We start from the raw sequence: 18,252 nt of genomic DNA, 5'->3' as shown, positions 1-18,252 counted from the left end.
TACATACACCCTTCTCTGCATCTGCAGCAGCCTCTACACATATGGCCTCCTCATCCTCATGGCCTCTCCTGCAGCGTTCAGTATGGAAAACAGCTTGTTAGTCAATTTTAACTGGGACATTTAAGGGTGAATTTTGTTTTGCTCTTACCCAAAACTGCTTCGATGAGGGAAGGGGCAAATGTTTCCCTAACACCCCAGTGGCATTTGTGACTTTGTCACCACTCACACCTTGATCCCAGGCTGACAATTCCAAAGCACTGCTCACAGGACAGAAGACCAAAGAAATCACACAGGAGACAGAAGTTCTCAGCACGGGGAACACCACTGGTGATACTGGGGTGTATCGTATGAAATCTTCAGGGAGACTTTAGTCATAACTTGGGAAGTAAAAAGCCACTCAGTATAAATTTTCCCATTAGCCAAACACGGAACAAACAAACAAAACCCACAGAGAAACGTTATGAGACCTGTTCATATCATACTTAGGAAAGTGAACCAAACTGAAAATTGTTAAATAAACATCTTTTGAAGTTTTTTTTTCCTTTCTTCCCAAATGAAAGTGCTTTCTAAACCTCACAGAATGAAATGTTGTTCAGAAGTGCGAAATTCTCACATTTCAGAAGGATACACAAGTTCCAAGAGATTAAATAAATTTTTCAAGGTCAAGTAGAATGAATTTGAATAGGGAAGAACTCATCCTTGATCCAGTAACACCTGACTGATAAACATGGGCATCCTTAAATACACAGATGCCCTGGGCTGGGTAGGAAGAAGAGATCTCCCCCCTCCTTTGTTTCCTTCCTTTGATCCTCACCTGGCAGTCCCTGAAGGAGGGTTTTCTTAGCACTCCATCTTGCTGAAATGTTCAAGGACCCCAGGAAAAGGAGGACTGGGACATAGTTCATTCCCATTAAATAGGGGGCAAAAAGATCCTAGGCTTGCAGTGCATTCAGAATCTTCAGTGAGATGGAGTCCTCAGATCCTGTTTTCTCAATCAGAAAACTCAATCAGCTGTAATTAGCTTTCTTGAAGGCTGACTTTATAGTGTGGTACTTCAGGAGGCAATTAACGAAACACAAAGAGTTGAGAGGCGTGTGAGTGGGTGTGGTGTATCTTACACTGACATTACGTAGTCTGGAGAAAGTCATTAAATTTCTTTACCTAAGAATCTGCTTCCTTGTGGTAATGGCAATGGGGTAATGCCTCTACTTACCCCACTGGAAAACACAGTGAAGGACTAATGAGATGCGAGCTAAAAAGCCCTTTTCTCAACTGGAAAATGCAAAGGCACAATGGAAAGAATTGAGCAGTATGGCAGACGGCTCCTAGCAGAGAATATTCTGAGGAAAATCCAAGGCTAATCCAGCAAAGGAAACAGAACCAATGGGCATCTCATACAGCCATTGCCTAGGTAACATCTGAACACTCTGCACAAGAGACTCAGCAGATCAACTGCCCGTACATCCCAGTTTATAATGCTTAATGGCCCAAGAGTCTGAGGCCCCAGAAGATACTATGGGTGCTTTTGGCAAACTGCCTGGGATCAGCCATATTTCAGTGACACTTCTCTTATTTTATAGTGCCAATGACAGCTCTTATATTTAGGTTACTACCGACACTATCGCCTGTCACACATACACTTTGTCTTCATATTACAGCCTACTTATAATATAACTTCCAACAATTCTGTCAACACTCAGGTTCTAAGTGTATGGGTTAGAGTCACGAAAACAAAACCTCACTTCATAGCAAATTAAAACATTTCTCTCTCTCGATCTAAGCAGGATTTCTGGCCTCACATGGTCTCACAAGGTAAGACTGAATGAGTAATTACAGGGCCCAGAGGTATTTGAACTACATAGATTCAAAGCGCACAACTTGCTCACTAACATAGCTTGTGCCTGTGAAATTATCACCGATAGAAAGAAAATATTCACAATATCTTTAAAAGTTCCCTTGTTAGGGGTCCTAGAGAGATAGAACAGATTCAATTCCCAGCATCCCATATCGTCCCCAGAGCAGTTAAGGAGTGATTCCTGAGTGCAGAGTCAGGAGAAAGCCCTGAGTAATACTGAGTGTCGCCCCAAAACAAACAAAGGTAAAGGTAAAGGTAAAGGCCCTCCCGTTGATCGTCGATTTGCTCGAGCGGGCCCAGTAACGTCTCCATTGGAGACTTTGTTGTTACTGTGTCTGGCATATCGAATACTCTCGGTCGCTTGCCGGGCTCTCCGAGAGGGGCGGAGGAATCGAACTCGGGTCGGCCGCGTGTAAGGCGAACGCCCTACCCGCTGTGCTATCGCTCCAGCCTAAAACAAACAAAACAAACAAATAAAGTGTCCTTGTTAGTGTTTAATTTCCCTTCCCCTTGTCTAATTCCGTCCTGGTATTTTCTGTCTGCCTGCTGTTCCAGTAAGTTAGTTATCATATAAAATGCTAAAGAGATGGAATGTTACAGTATTACATTCTACAACCACTGGTCCATTGTAGTAAGGCTGAAAACCACTGATCGCAAGTGAGCAAGTATGCAGGACAGGTGGACAAATGCTAATCCACCGACATAAAAGACTGAAAAGGGATTGGAGGAAGAATACAGTGGGTAGAGCACTTGCCTCACACCTCAACTTGATCCCCAGCAACCAACAGGACCTGGGCACCACCAGGAATGATTCTTGAGTACAGAGCCAGGAGTAACCTCTGTGCACAGCCAGGTGGGTGATCCAAACCCAAAACAAAACCAAATAAAGGTTGAAGAATGCTGAAACAGTACGTATTTTCTCTGGCCTTGTTTCTGGCACAAACCTTGATTATTATGAGCCATACATCTTGTTGCTTGGATAAATGCTTTTATTATTGGTCAGTAATCCTCTGTAAAACTATGCCATAGTTTATTTATTTTTAATATACAATAGGTAGCTTCCGATGTTTGACCTTAGAAATAAAAATGTAATAAAGACTTTTATTTATTTGTGCAGACATAGATATTTTAACCTCTCTGGGAACAGAATGGTGATATCCTAGAGTAAACGAACGTGTTAACTTTGACAGAACCTCTGAACTGTTGTCAGGGTTGTTCTTCTCTCACCATCAATGTGACAGCATTCTAGATATGCTACCCATTTTTGTTTGACTCACTTTTAATAATAAACACTTCAATATAAAATAGCATCTTACGGTGGTTTAATTTCTAAGTCCCTGATATCTAGTAACCCTGTGTATCTCTTTTGTGCTTATTGGCCATTTATTCGTCTCACTCGTGAATTGTCTATGTAAATCTTTTGCCTGTCAGCCCACTGGGTTGTCTGTCTTCCATTAAGCTGCCCTTTATACATTATGGATACTAGTTTTTTGTCTGATGTGTGTGTAGTGTGTGCTGTGTGAGTGCCAGGATAAAATCCGGGGACTCGTGTATGTGAAGTCTGCGTTCTACTTATGAACTACACCGTTGGCTCTGTCTTGCCTTTTTTTTTTAAAAGGGTAGAAGGGTTACTCAAGCAGTGCTTGGGATTCTTGGGGCGGGGGGACATTGCAGCTGTTTTCAGCTAATCAGGCTGGAGATTCCATGCAGGGTCCCTAAGAAAAGGTGTTGCTGGGGTCTCACAGTGCCCAGAATTACCCAGGCCACACGGGTAGGGCTTAAGAACCTCTAGGCCTGTACTCAGCAATGCTCAAAGGACTACGTGGGGGCAGAAATAGAAGCAGGGGCAGCCACAAACAGGGCATACACCTTAACTCCTGTATAATCCCTTAGCCCATCTTATCATTTTCTTAATGGCTCTTTGGAACAGATGCCATTGGGCTACACTAGCACGCGACAGGGACAAATGGAGACGTTACTGGCACCCGCTCGAGCAAATCGACGACTAATGGGAAGTTAAGTGATTAAGTGATTAAGTGATTAATGGCTCTTTGGAAGAGCAATGGTTCTTCATTTGGGTGATGTTTACTTTTTTATTTTAATTTTTAATTTTCTGGTTCACACTTTTCGTGCCATATCTAAGAAACATTTACCTGTCCGAAGATAGCAAAGATTTTCTTTTTGGCTTTATTTCACAAATTTTAGAGGTGAGGTCTTATATTGAGGTTTATAGATCATGTTGAGTAGGTTTTGTAAGGCTTTATTCCATTTTTCCCCCCTATTTGGTTATCCAGCTGCTGCAGCACCATTTATTGAGGAGATTTTTCTTTCTTCTATTCAACTGCCCTGCACCTCTGTCCAAAAAATAAATGTATGGCGAGAAATGTGTGGGTCTATTTCTGAACTGTTTGTTCTCCTTGAACTCACACGAGCCAATAGGAATCCATTTTCTTCACCACTTAGCTGCCTTCTGTTTCAAAGCTGGTAGGTCTGTGACTGCAGGATGAATGGAGAGGTCAGTCTTACTGAGATCATGGAGTTATTCTGTTTGAAATAACAAGAATGGGCACCACTGACAGGCTGGCACTACAAACACCTGCCTTTGGGGACAGTGCAAAGGAGATGCTGGTATGGGGAATGCTGAAGATCTCTCCTATGTGAGATTAAAAAAAAAAAAACTATTTGTGTCAATACTACTCTCAAGTTAAAATTAGAACAATGCTGGAGAAGTTGACCTACTAGACGATGAATCTATGTGGTACTGTGCTGGAAGCAGGAATTATAGGAAGTTATAGCATTTCCCAAGCTGAATAGAGAATAAAAACATTTCCTCAAAGGTTCAATACAGCCTAAGCTTCCAGAACTTATTGGCTTAAACAGTAAAAGGTCCCCCAATTTCTTAGAAGCTTCTTCTCCCTGATCCAACATTAGCTAATATCCATTCTGTAGCTAAATGCTAAACACACTGCCTACCTTTTTTGTCTGCTTTCTCTGTGCGCCTCCTAGACGGTGCTTACTTAGGGCACTGGGGGGCTACTCCCAGAAACACCTGACGAACTTGGCTGGCGATTGAATGCAAGGGTGTGAGGATGCTACTCACAGGCAGTGGTGGCTGCCAGGCCCTGGAACCACGAGCAACATTGTCTATTTTCTAAAATGTGGTCCAGAAGTTCACATTTCTGCCGTTCATCACAGCTTACTCACTATTGTGGGGGAGGACGCAAGACATCTGCCCACAAGAAGGAAATATCACTCAGTGAGGAAACACGATTTGCCAGCCATGCGGTTTGCTAGATTGTAGAGTTAGGCGTCTCCTGATACTGGAGTGTGTTCTCGCGTTCTCAAAAACTAGCCCAAAGACATTGGCAATCACAGGAGTCCCCAAAGAGATGGCCTAAACTTCTGCTGGTCACAACCTGAGATCACTTTGATGTGTTACTCCAAACCCCGCAAATAAGAACATTAGAACTGAAGTCACCGTGAGGCCAGAGCTATAGTACAGTAGATAGGGTGCTTGCCTTGTATATGGCTGACCCAGGTTTGATCCCCACATGGTCTCCCGAGCACTTCCAGGAGTAAAATTCCTGAGTGCAGAAACAGGAATAATCCCTGAGCACCTCCAGGGATGATCCCCAAAACAAAACAACCAAAAGAGTTGAAGCCACCAAAGTAGCATAATCTTAGGCTGGGTGGGGATGGGAGAATCACACTGGTCACAGAGAACAAGGAAGTACTGCTGCCATTACATTAAGGTCACTGCCCACTCTTCCCCCGACTCTAGAACTTGAACTCATAGAGATTCCTGAGGACACACTTTTGGATTCTGTTTTATTAACAATGAGTTAATACTGTGACAGGGCCATGGGCACATTGTCAGGGGGCAGACTTGATGCCATTTGCTCATGAAATCTTTGCAAGAGGCCATCACAGACACCCATCTGGGGCTCCCTGGAGAGTTGGGCTCCAGAAAAATGCCAAGTAGCAGGCAAACCCACCACAGTGCCAAAGCAATACCTTCATGGCTGGGAAATTCCTAACGAGCTAACTAGCTTTCTTATTCAGAATGATTCATTCTCGCATTTATCCTCAGTCAGAACTGGGCAGCTGACATGCAAAAGAAAGCTGCTTGGGGGAGAGAAAATGCTGTTTCTCACAGACCCACAGACTAGAAAGATGCCATGTCAAAAGGCAACCCTGAAGTTGAAGACAAGGGTGAAGTTGGAACCCACATCTAAATTTGTGGCATCAAGGACTTAAACTCTTGTCTCCCCGGTTCTGATCCTACATGGCATGAATAGCCAAGAGACAGCTTTATTTGGTCTGCGTGTAATTATCCACCCACTCCCCATGAGGCTTTTCAAAATTTTTAATTAGTTATCAACTTACTTCAAATTAAGCAGGTTTCCACCGTCTCAAGAGGCTGGATTATCTGAACATTGGAGATGGTTCAAAGGGCTAGAACACATGCCTCATGTATGGTAGTCCAGGCTTTGTTCATTCATACCACATGTTTCCCTGAGAACCACTGAGAGTAACCCCTGAGCAACACTGAGTGTGTCCCCAAATAAGCAAACATACCAAAACAAAACTTGAAATATCTAACAACCTGAGTCCATAGTCACACGCAACACCTCAGCCAGGATGGCAGCTCCTTGGCCCTAGGGTTGTCACAACTCCTGTAGTCACAGATTTTGGCTATTTCTCCTGTTTGAGGGACTGACTTCTGTAATCATCTGACCATGTGGTTTTGGTGGGCGGCGGGTTAGGCTTCCTAAGTGGTGTTCAGGAAGCCTTGGGGCCCAGTAATTCTCGGCCAACCAGCTGCTTCAAACAAGGGTGTGAGGGTATGATGCTGCTTGGGTCCTGAGGTGCAGGTATCTGGACCACCCCATGGTGGTCAGAGGGCTCTGGGGTACTTAGGGGACAATGTGGTGCTGGAAATAAAACCTGAGTCAGGAAGACACTAGGTTTGTACTCTAACCACTCTACTTTCTTTCCATGGCTCCTCATTTAGGCATTGTGAATGGAAGTTGGGACTCTGGTACTAATTTTTGGGTTCCCCCAAACTTTGAGGGTAGTGAGAAGAAAGAAATCCAAGGACTTGGGACTGAAACACTGTGGCAGTACTGATGTGGACATCAGGGGCCACTCAGCTGACCAGAAAGCCTCCCCTTAAGGGCTGGGAGTATGTGGAACTTGAAGGCATACTTGTTATCTTTTCATTAAATACAGAGGTTGAATAAAATTAGTGTAACCAACAAAACCACTCCAAGACTTTTCTTCAAGTTCTGAGAGAATCTTTGAGTACTGGGCATACAATGTTTGTGATGTTGAAATCTCATGCCAGAATTCACCAAAGATGCAGTGGGGATGAGTTCTCCCAGGAAAAATCAAGGAGTTCCTAACCATCTCTGAACCTCACCTGGAGTGGGGTCTTAGCCATTTTTCATTGGTGTGGCATTTCAGTCACTGAACTGCTTCAGTTCCGAGAATTTGCATCATAGGATATGGAAGTATTCCCAGATGAAAATGGTTCTGCTATCAAGAGAACAAGCAGGGTCTCTGAAAGAACTCATGAGCACAGTGATGCATTTCATGTCAAGTTAGCCCAGCTGGAAATTAATTTTTAATGCCTAAATAAATGAATACGTCAACCAGCCGAGTGCTGAGAACTCCCACCAATAAACATTTCTTAGAGTGCAGGCCTGTTTCCATCCTCTGTAAAATGCAGAGATGTTTTATCTGATTGACTTCTTCATTAATCACTCTTATGCCAGTATGTCTAGATTTTACACACAAGTTGGATTCTGACAGAATGGAGCACAGCCTAGCAAATGTGATAGAGGAAAAAGGTGGAAAAGTCCAGAACCCCAGCACCCCAGGGGAAAGATCAGGCTGTGAGAACACAATCATGAGACGAAGAGCTCAGAGTGAATGTAACAGTTAATGTTAGTTTACAATAGCTCCACTGCTGAGAAAGACTGAAAACTGGGAATAGCAACATTCCTACCCTTATCCATCTTTCCTTCCTGACAATGAGAAGCCTCTGCCTGGACAACAGAGTGATAAATAATGAAGATGTCGGTAAGGTAATAAAGGAATGGTTCTAATCTCAGTTTAAAGTAGGGAGGTGGGAATAGCCAGAAACTGGAAGAAACCAGAATGCCCAAGAACAGATGACTGGTTAAAGAAACTTTGGTACATCTACACAATGGAGTACTATGTAGCTGTTAGAAAAGATGAAGTCATGAAATTTACATACAAGTGGTACAATATGGAAAGTATCATGCTAAGCGAAATGAGTCAGAAAGAGAGGGATAGACATAGAAAGATTGCATTCATCTGGGGGATATAAAGTAACAAAGTATGAGATTAATACCCAAGAATAGCTGAGATCAGCACCAGGAGGATTACTCCATAACTTAGAGGCCAGCCGGGTATCCTAGAGGAAAGGGCAGTTCAGATAGAGAAGGGAGCACCAAATAAAGGATGTTTGGAGGATCCTCCCAGGAGGGGAGATGCATGTCGAAAGTGGACTATGGACTGAACATGTTTGCCACTCAATGCCTCTTTTGCAGACCACAACACCCAAAAGGAGAGAGAGAACACAGGGGATTGCCCTGCCACAGAGACAGGGGGGATGGGGGGGATGGGGGTGGGAGGGATATTATCCATGGTGGTGGAAAATGGGCACTGGTGGAGGGATGGATATCTGATCATTGTATAATTGAAACCAAAGCACAAAAAATTGTAAATCTACAACTGTAAAAAAAAATAAAATAAAATAAAGGGGAAAAAAAGTAGGGAGGTGGGGCAACTTTTATCATCGCTTTCAGGTCTGTACTACATACAGTATCTTTCCCATTCCATTTCCATCATCACTGTAGGTGTGCATGCATTTTCACACACATACATGTACATATGCTGAGACCTCATCCCCCCAAAGGGGTCAAGTGTGTCTTTCTAAAAGTGAAACTAACAATCTAATACTGTAGAATTTATATAAAATGGTGCACCTCGGAAGTTCAAATTCGATCATATCCAAAGAGAAAAGCCCACAGCTTTGCATTTAAATCACCATGAAATTTGCAGAGAAGCACCATCATGGCAGAATCTTCATCACCTGATAAGTGCATCAGCTACTTTCTATGAAGAACAACTGATAGGAGATTGTAAAACTATTTCTGAGCACTCATAAAGGGTGGAGAGAAAATTATCAGGCTTCAGGTAATGGCTCCCTCCCAGAAAACAAAGCAGTCAAAGAAACACTTTATTTTTTATTTTATTTTATTTTTGCTTTTTGGATCACACCCAAATATACAGGGGTTACTCCTGGCTCTGCACTCAGGAATTACTCCTGGTGGTGCTCAGGGGACTATATAGGATGCTGGGAATTGAACCCGGGTCAGCTGTGTTCAAGGCAAACACTCTACCCGCTGTGCTATCACTCTGGCTCCCAAAGAAACACTTTAATACGAAGCTGCATCTTTTGGTTTTTGCACCAAATATCAGTTGTGCCATAAAAGCTAAAATAAATAGATTAATGGGTTAAAATGAGGGGTAAAGAAAAAAAAGCTCTTAGAATAATCACTAAATGGACAAAGAAGAATGGATGCAAACACTGTGGATTATATTACTCTGTTGTATAAAAATCACCCCAGTTTTGAGGCTGGGAATATAGTTCAAGCAGATCAGATACCTAACACGTGGGAGGTCCTGAGTTAAATTCCTGATACCACATGGCCCCCGGAGCACTGATGGGTATGGCACTGGCAGCCCTGAGTACATTGGGAATAGCTCTTATTTTAAAAAAAATGAAACAAGTCTTTGAAACATCTGACTTAAAAAAGATCCAGAAGGTCTAAGGAGTGGAATCAACCCAGCACCAGTTCAACTACTTTAAGTCTTTTCACCTTATCTGGTGCTTTTCTCTGCCATTTACATTCTGCAATGCATTCTCTTTCCATCGGCCCATCTTCCCCCGTAAGCCTATGGGGACAGGTAGTTCTGAAGCTGGTACTTTAGGAATGGTTGTGAGCAAAGAAACAATAAAAACCTTACCACTTCTGGGAGCAGCCTCGTTGAGAGGTCATGGATGGCTTTGACCACTATACATATGGATGACAGAAGGAATATCACCCCCAAGATGACACAGGCTCTGCAAAAACAAAACAAAACAAAGCAAAACAGTGCGAATCTTAACAGGGAGAACTCCAGCCTGCTGGTCACACAAGAACAAGGACACCATCCCCCGCATTGAGATCTAATCACCCACAGCAACTTTCCATAATTTCAGGATGGACACAGAGCTATCTCTAAGAGCTATTCTCTAAGAGAATGCAGTTCAGAGATCTGTCACCAGTTACGGGAAAGAGTCTCACCAGTCTCTATAAACTCACTGGGTTCAGGTAGTGCTGGCAGGGGAGGGTCTTCAAGGTCATGCAACCTACAAGCCACTCCAGTGCCAAGTTTGGTCTGAAAACGCAAAACTCATTCCTCCTCCAGCTGGACGACACAAAGTTTAACAGCAAAAAATGAAAACTTGTTAGGAGACATCCCAAGTCCTGCTATTGAACTTGATGCATGATAATAGCCAAGCAATTATTTATACTATCTTAAACTGTTGGCTAACCTGTCCACTAGGAGTCACATTTCCTATATGATGGTGAACTGAGAAAATGCATGAAGTATGGAAAGTAACTCACAGATGTGGCTCTGTGCTTGCCTGGTATGTTTGCCCCCCCAACCAAGTTCGAGTCCCACCTCTGCAAGTGTGATTCTGTGTAAACACAAGTACCAAGCTCTGACCCTACAACAGTGATGAAGCAACACAGTATTGGTTCAAACACAGAGAAAAAAAAGACTTTTCTGAGATGACTCTGTATTTTCTGAACAACAACAAAAAAGAGTAATGAGTCGGTAATGACAAAGCGTGTTTATGGCAAGGAAAAGCTATGGGAAAAAAAAAAAGAAGAAATGAGAGGGGCTGGAGAGCCAATATCAGGTTTAAGGTACTTGCCTTGTGTGCAACCACCCCAGTTCTAATTCCCAGGCACTAAATAAGGCCCCCTGAGCACCACCAGAGGTCATTCAACCCCTGAGCACAGAGCCACAAATAGCCCGTGAACACTGCCAAGGCTACTATAAATGCCCAAAATAAATATAGAAATAAAAACAAATGAAACAGGAAATGCAAGGCAAGGAAGAAAGGATGAGGTCAGCCAAGACACCTAGCACAGGAGACAAAATGGGCCGAGGCCAAGAGTTGAGACCAGATGCTGTGCTGGAGTGAGCTGGCAAGGTTGTCAGCTTGGCCTCAGCATACAGAGATTTGCACAATGTACACAAGAAAAGCTGGAAAATAGAAGTAAAACGATGGAAAGCAATGAAAATAATGTTTTTAAAAATATACATGTAAATGCAAATAAAGAGAGAAAAAAGAAAAACCACTGAAATAGTAATTGTGAAAACAGTCAGCTCCTCATTCCTGATCCGACCTGATATTTCCACTATTTGCATTCTTGTATTTATTTGTTTATTTACTTACTGATTTTGCTTTGGGGGCTATACCTGGGGATGCTCATTTTTTTTTTTTGCTTTTTGGGTCACACCCGGCAATGCACAGGGGTTACTCCTGCTCGTGCACTCAGGAATTACTACTCCTGGGGACCATGCTCAGGGGACCACATGGGATGATGGGAATCGTACCTGGGTCAGACGCATGCAAGGCAAACACCCTACCTGCTGTGCTATGGCTCCAGCCCCTCAGTCCTTATTCTTACTGCTGTGCTTGGAGATCATTCCTGGCAGGGTTCAGAGGATTATACGGGTGCCAGGGATTGAACCCAGGTCAACTGCATACAAGGCAGGTCCCCTACACAGTTTTTTTAAATTTAGGTTTTTGGGGTCACATTGGCAAAGCTCAGTGGTTACTTCTGGCTCAACAACAAGGAATTACTCTTGGTAGTGCTCAGGGGACCATACAGAATGCCAGGGACCGAACCCAGGTCAGCCTCGTGTAAGGCAAATGCTCCCCTTCTGTACTATCACTCTGGCCCCTCTATCTGCTGTTTTATCTCGCTGGCCTTTTCTCCATTATTTGGCAGCTTTGTCAGTGCTTTTTCCCACTAGTGATAAAAAAAATCAGTTTTCATTAACTGATGATATGGCCCACATTTACCGACACAACATAGAGTGGTACCGCACAAAACTCTAACAAAATTAGTGCACAGATAAGTTTCCCCCAAACGTAGAGGCCAGAAAAGAGCAGATAACTAAAGCCGCTTGTATTCTAATCACACTGGAGCTGTAGGTTTTGTTCTTTGAAGCACCCGGGCAGAAAGAAGGGAGGACTGCAGGTAGAGCTGAAGCACAAAAGATCATTGAGATGTAAGAGGAGGAATAAATGTGCCGGGCTCTTTGTACCATCTTGAGCAAACGAAGCCCTGGCCCTATAAACCAAGTATATGGTTGCCATGGGAGCTACACATCTTCACAGTGAGCTGGGAGGAAAATCTCAACCCAAGAAAGGGAAAATGCTAATTTCAGACACGAAGGAATATGATGCCACTCAGGCAGGAGTGAAGAAAGCTGGTGTGAAGTATGCAACCAGGGCTGGGACCCACAGTTCTGGTTACTGGGACAAAGGACGAAGAAAGGATTTTTGTGCATGAGCAAAGAGGGACACCCATGGGAGGACCCTTCAGTGGAGGGTCATTAGAAGATTAGTTGCTCCCAGGGCTTGGCGAAATCACTGCTCTCAAAACAAGTGACCTCTGGGTACCCAGCATGACCATGGAGAAGACGCACACGGGTTAGCCATGACTGGCATTCTAATGACTGATTTCTATCTACTTGAAAACAGATTTTGGAGGTCTGATTAGAGGGGGATAACGTCTAATATCAGAATAACCCACCAAGTTAAGCTTTGTGCTATGATTTTTGCTTCCTTCAAAAGCACTCCTGAGTGACTGGCAGGGACTTTGATTCATCCTTTCTGAAAAATCCAACCACCCACTTGGTGCCTCTCAGCCCTTCAGCACACTGTGTTTTTCTGAACCATGTACAGTGCCAGCACCATCTTATCAGGATCTGGGCGATGTGGAGAGGACCATGGGCCTCTTTGTCGGCCAAAAAGCACGTCCAGGCAATTCCCAGGTGCTCAAGGGTTCTGAGTCTGATAGGAAGTACTTACCTCTCTGGGCTAAGGCCAGGAGGGAGAGGCCATACCAGCTGGTAAGGAAGGAATGGGGTATGGCTCCATAGGAGACCCTAAAGGGTATCTGCTGAGTCTCTCCTGACATACAAGTAGCCACCATAGGGAGCTAGACCCTCAATTAAGCATCCTCACAAGGTTCCATCTCTACTCTCTTCTTGGGGAAAAAGGAGCAAGTGTCTGAGTTTCCTACTAGCAACAGGGATGCTACAGGAATCTGTCTGCAGAGCACTCCAGGCAGGCTGCCAGAAAAATAGACCAAAGTACATTTGGATCTTTCTAAGTGGAGTCAAATATTAAGAACTAGATGTTCTACCTATATCAGAGGTCCCCAACCTTCTTTAGGCTGCCACCCTTTTACCCCTACCAAAATAAAAATATCACTCAGTGCCCATCCCCATAAGAACAGAAAGTTCCCCCTAACTATATCCAAGGCTAGTACTGCCACTTGGTTTTTTGTTGTTGTTGTTGTTGTTGTTTGTTTGTTTGTTTGGTTTTTTTTTTTTTTGCTTTTTCACACCCAGTGATGCACAGGAGTTACATCTGGTTTATGCACTCAGGAATTACTCTTGGCAGTGCTCAGGGGACCATATGGGATGCTGGGAATCAAACCTGGGTCGGCTGCATGCAAGGCAAACGCCCTACCCGCTGTGCTATTGCTCCAGCCCCATAGTACTGCCACTTGTTTTATTCCAGCCTCCTAAGGTGGGGCAGAATCATCCTCTACAGGAAACATTCCTCTACAGAATATCTTGCTCACAAATCCTTAATCAAATGATACCACAAATACCTTAAGAGCAAAAACTATACTTGCTCTCTTCAGTATCCACAGCTGCTGAGAGCAGGTGCCCCAGGAGCATGTGAGTAGTGGGCAGGGTAATCAGCTGACTAAAGGATGGATCAGTCAGCTCTGTCTGTCTGTCTGTCTGTCTGTCTGTCTCTCTCTCCCTCTCCCTCTCTGTCTCTCCCTCCTATCAAACTGAAGGGGCATCAATCACTGACCAGTGGAAGCGGAAAGTGGAAACTCATTATACTTAAGCCAAGTAAATGGAACAGCATCAAATCAAAAGGCTCCTATAGAGACCGGAAGACAACACAGTAGTTACTCAGATTTGATTCCTGGCATACATGGTCCTTCAAGTATGGCTGGGTACACTCCTGAGATTCTCAGCACCACCGGGGTCAGAGGACATCCCTAATATCACTAGGTCCCAGCATTATTGAGTTTTCAGAATCTTGCATTAAACCACAAAGGCAAGTTTGTTCAAGAATAGGCAGTGGAACCTCAGGCTTCCTGACCCTCCCTTGAAAGGCCACCTCCCCCCAAATAAAAAAATGAGATAAATTAATAAATAAAATACCTCCACAAACAAAAGAAGCTGCTACAAAGACAAAAAATATGGGAGACGATATCTGCACATAACCTGCTTGACTAGAGGTTAATATGTAAGTGAAAAACTTATACAACTTAACAACAACAACAACAAAATCTGATCAAGGAAGGAGAAAATAAAACACATCTTCAAAGGAGACATAGAAATGACTCACAAACACATGAAGAAACGCTTGACAAAGGGGGCTGAAAATCATAACAACAGTGAGACGTCATCTCACACCTATTAGAATGGCCTAGATAAAAACAGATTGAAAACAGCACGTATTGGCAAGCGCGTGAAGGGAAAGGAACCCTGGCACCCTGCTGATGAACTCTATAGGATTATTTTTTTTTGATACACCCATCAGTGCTCTGAGACTACTGGCTCAGTGCTCTGGGGTTGCTCCCAGCAGTGCTAGGGTTACCATCTTATTCTGGGGATCAAACCTAGGCTTTATGCATGCAAGGCATACAAGGCATATGCTCCAGCTTTTTGAGCTACTTCCTCAGCCCTGGAGATGCCTCCTTTTTCTTTTTTTTTTTTTGGTAAAAAGTGAAATACAATTTATCCAGAGAAATATCCTAATTTGAAATGAATACTAATTTCAAAGTTTATCTACATTGCATCCCATCATCTGTAGCACCATCACTCATAACAGCAACACATGAAATCAATCTATAGAACCACTGAGTGGATCAGACAAAGAAACTCTGAGATCAGTACTCACTAGAAGACATGTTGGCAAAAATAAAAGATGAAATTGTGCCATTGGGGGAAAAATGGATGGAGTTTGAAGTGATTAAGCTAAGTGAAACAAGTTAAGAAGTGGAAGAAAATTACCAGATGCTTTCACTAATATATGGAATACAAATAACTGAAACAAATTGGCAAAATACAACAAAGGTGATGCCTAAAGTTGGTGGAAACTGTGGTGGTTAGGGAAGAAAAGGGCAGGGAGGAACAGAAGGGGTATTTAGGCAAGGGGGAGGAAGGGCACTGGAACTGGGATGTTGAGTGTATTCAACCCTTATACATAGAGGGGTATTAGTGATGCCCCTGTATTAGTGACAAGTAATGAGAAATAGAATTTCAAGGGGAGGGGAGAATATTAAGATACTTGAGATAAAAAGATAACAAATAAAATGAGCCAAGGGATTCTAATTAACAAACTCTCAAAACCTATCGAACAGGTCTCATTTAAAAACAGCTTTAGAGTAGAGTGAAAGTCAAAAGAAATCCATGATTTGACTTATTAAAGTAGAACTGTTACAGAACTATAGTCATCTTCTCGCAAATATACCTATGCATATGCTAAAAATGTTTTCTCCAGACCTATTTCCATCCGCCTTTAAACATGTTACAAATTCAAACAGTGCAGTCACCCTTCCTTCAACACTGCCAGGCGCCTGCATGTCAGAGCTGCTCCAACAGCTGCTATTATTAGCAGAGGGTGCAATGCTATTTTCTAACATTTTATTAATAATATATTGTGTTTACCCAGCAGCTTTCTCCTCAGGCACTCAGAGTCCTGCACATCGGCTCATAAATGCCCTGGAGGCTACTGACCGAACCTTAGTCTTTGTGTTTCTGTTATTTTATGGCCAGGGCCAGGCAGAAATGTGGTCCATAAACACAAGTGTTCAAAATGGGGAGGGGGTAAACATGTCCAAGGTCACCCAAGGAGTATGAAGTCCCCTACACACCTCTCCCTGAGAAACAGAGCACAGATCTCCTGACTCCCTCCTGGCTGCAAGACCCCTTGTCAGTGCCATAAGGCTCTAGGGTCATCACACACACACACAGAGCACCCTGGGACTACAGTGGTCTCCAGGACATAACCAAGATCTGGTGAGGTGAAAATACTACAAATTGGCAGCTTCTGACTCTGCAAATGCATGCTCCTGGCAACAGGAAAAGGAAAGCATTCCCTCCGCATAACTCAGATGCACCTTAGAGGCTGACCTGGCATGCATGGCAGTTACAGGGCAGAGAGCCTAAGCACCCCGAGAAACACAGAATCCTCTTCCTCTTGACAGTCCCCTGAGACAAAAACAGACAAATGAATTACCGCCTCTTTTATCTCTCCTCACCCCATGATCCCCACCATACCTCACTGAAGCTGAAATTGCTCGAGGCCCTCCCGTTGATCGTCGATTTGCTCGAGCGGGCCCAGTAATGTCTCCATTGGAGACTTTGTTGTTACTGTGTCTGGCATATCCAATACTCTCGGCAGCTTGCCGGGCTCTCCGAGAGGGGCAGAGGAATCGAACTCGGGTCGGCCATGTTGGCCGCTTGTAAGGCGAACGCCCTACCCGCTGTGCTATCGCTCCAGCCCAAAGCTGAAATTAAATCTCTACAAGACCGGAGGCTGTCAAAGGAAGGTTCATAAATCAGCCACATGGAGAGCACCCAGGAATTAGTTAGAAAAACAAACTGGGGATGTAGAGAGACCATAGTTCAGTGGTTAAGGCACTGGCCTTGCATGTAGTAAATCCTAGTTCCAATCCCCAGCACTGTACTTGGTCCTGCAACCACTATCAGGGGTGATCCCTGAGCACAGAGCCAGGAGTAATCCCTGAATTCGGTTGGGTGTGATGTAAACCTCCCCCACCAAAAAAATTTGAAGGACAGAGAGATAGTTCAATGGACTGAGGTGAACACGTGCTTTCTCCACATGGCACCTGGATTTTATCCCCAGAGCACCAGGCCAGGAGTAGACCTGAGTACCACCAGGTATAGCCCCCAGAAACAAGAACAAAAACAAAAAGGAAAGGAAGGGAAAAGAAAAGAAAATAGATTATTAAAGCTAGTCAGGAAATCTGGAGATGGGACCTAGCAATCTGCATTTTTAAAAGTCAGGTAAGTCTGGAAGAATACTAGTAAAATCTAAAGTAAAATTCTAAAGAAATGGTTAAAGCCACTTTGAAAAATTCAGCTAAAGATTGCAAATGGATAATTGTGCACAAAATTGTAAATCTATGAATAATCATGCAAGAAGTGTTAATATTTTGCTGCTTTTGAAGTCATAAGGGCAAAGCCAATTGCCAACATGGTGTCAGGTTGAAAATTTGGTCCCTTGTCAGTTGTAGGCTTAAAGGCCGGTAGTTCACGTTAATATAGTCTGACTCTTCTTACACCAATTTTGTTTTTCAAAGAGTAGCTTCTTCTAATCATCTTCTAATGTATAAACTATCTAAAGCACAGTCTTCCAGGCAATTCGCCAATTCAGTTCACGACTCTAAGTGTAAATGTTTGATTTATCACCTATCCCCTAGTCTCCAGACCACTTGTAATCAAGGGGATCATTCAAATGTGACATAAAGAAAACTATAATGTGATCAAATCATGAGTACACAGTTCTGGAGCTGTTTTATTCCAAATAGGTCCTCTTTTCCTTCATTTTTCTCCAAGTGTTCTGCCATTTTAAATAAAATGCTACTGAAACAGGATCAAGGCAAGGAGACAGTGAACAATGAAAGGTGATGAACCACCTCTTATTCTCTATAAGAACCACACAGTCACCATTTTATTCAAGAGTCCTGCCATCCTTGCTGTCACCACCAGTCCCTGGCTCCTCTGTACTCTGGTTGGAATGCCCTCTCTTCCTCTTTCAATTCTTAATCATCTTATCTCCCTCTCTTGACTCTCCTAGACATATTACTCACCATCCTCTTTCTCCACAGACTTCCATCTCTCTTCTCTGTCTTCCACCTCAGCCACCTGCCATCTTATGACCAGCCGGGTGAGGAGGAGAGTGACTTGCCCCAGAACCGGGCACAGGCCACAACTCTCTAAGCAAATGGTTC

At 43.5% G+C, this 18,252-nt stretch overlaps 1 protein-coding gene across 2 annotated transcripts in view; it reads right to left on the bottom strand.

The window, feature by feature from the left end:
• Positions 1-18,252, bottom strand: part of TMEM163 (transmembrane protein 163) — a 233,304-nt gene that overhangs the window by 39,194 nt on the left and 175,858 nt on the right. For both annotated transcript variants that reach the window (XM_056117619.1, XM_056117618.1), the window contains one exon: positions 9,917-10,013. In XM_056117619.1, the coding sequence (XP_055973594.1) occupies positions 9,917-10,013 (97 nt within the window). The remainder of the gene's footprint in view (positions 1-9,916; positions 10,014-18,252) is intronic.

Source organism: Sorex fumeus, unplaced genomic scaffold (genome assembly GCF_029834395.1).
Source record: "Sorex fumeus unplaced genomic scaffold, SorFum_2.1 ptg000035l, whole genome shotgun sequence".
Classification (NCBI taxonomy): Eukaryota; Metazoa; Chordata; class Mammalia; order Eulipotyphla; family Soricidae; genus Sorex; species Sorex fumeus.
Note: the sequence above shows the minus strand (reverse complement) of the source record. Positions and strands in the feature narration are given on the sequence as shown.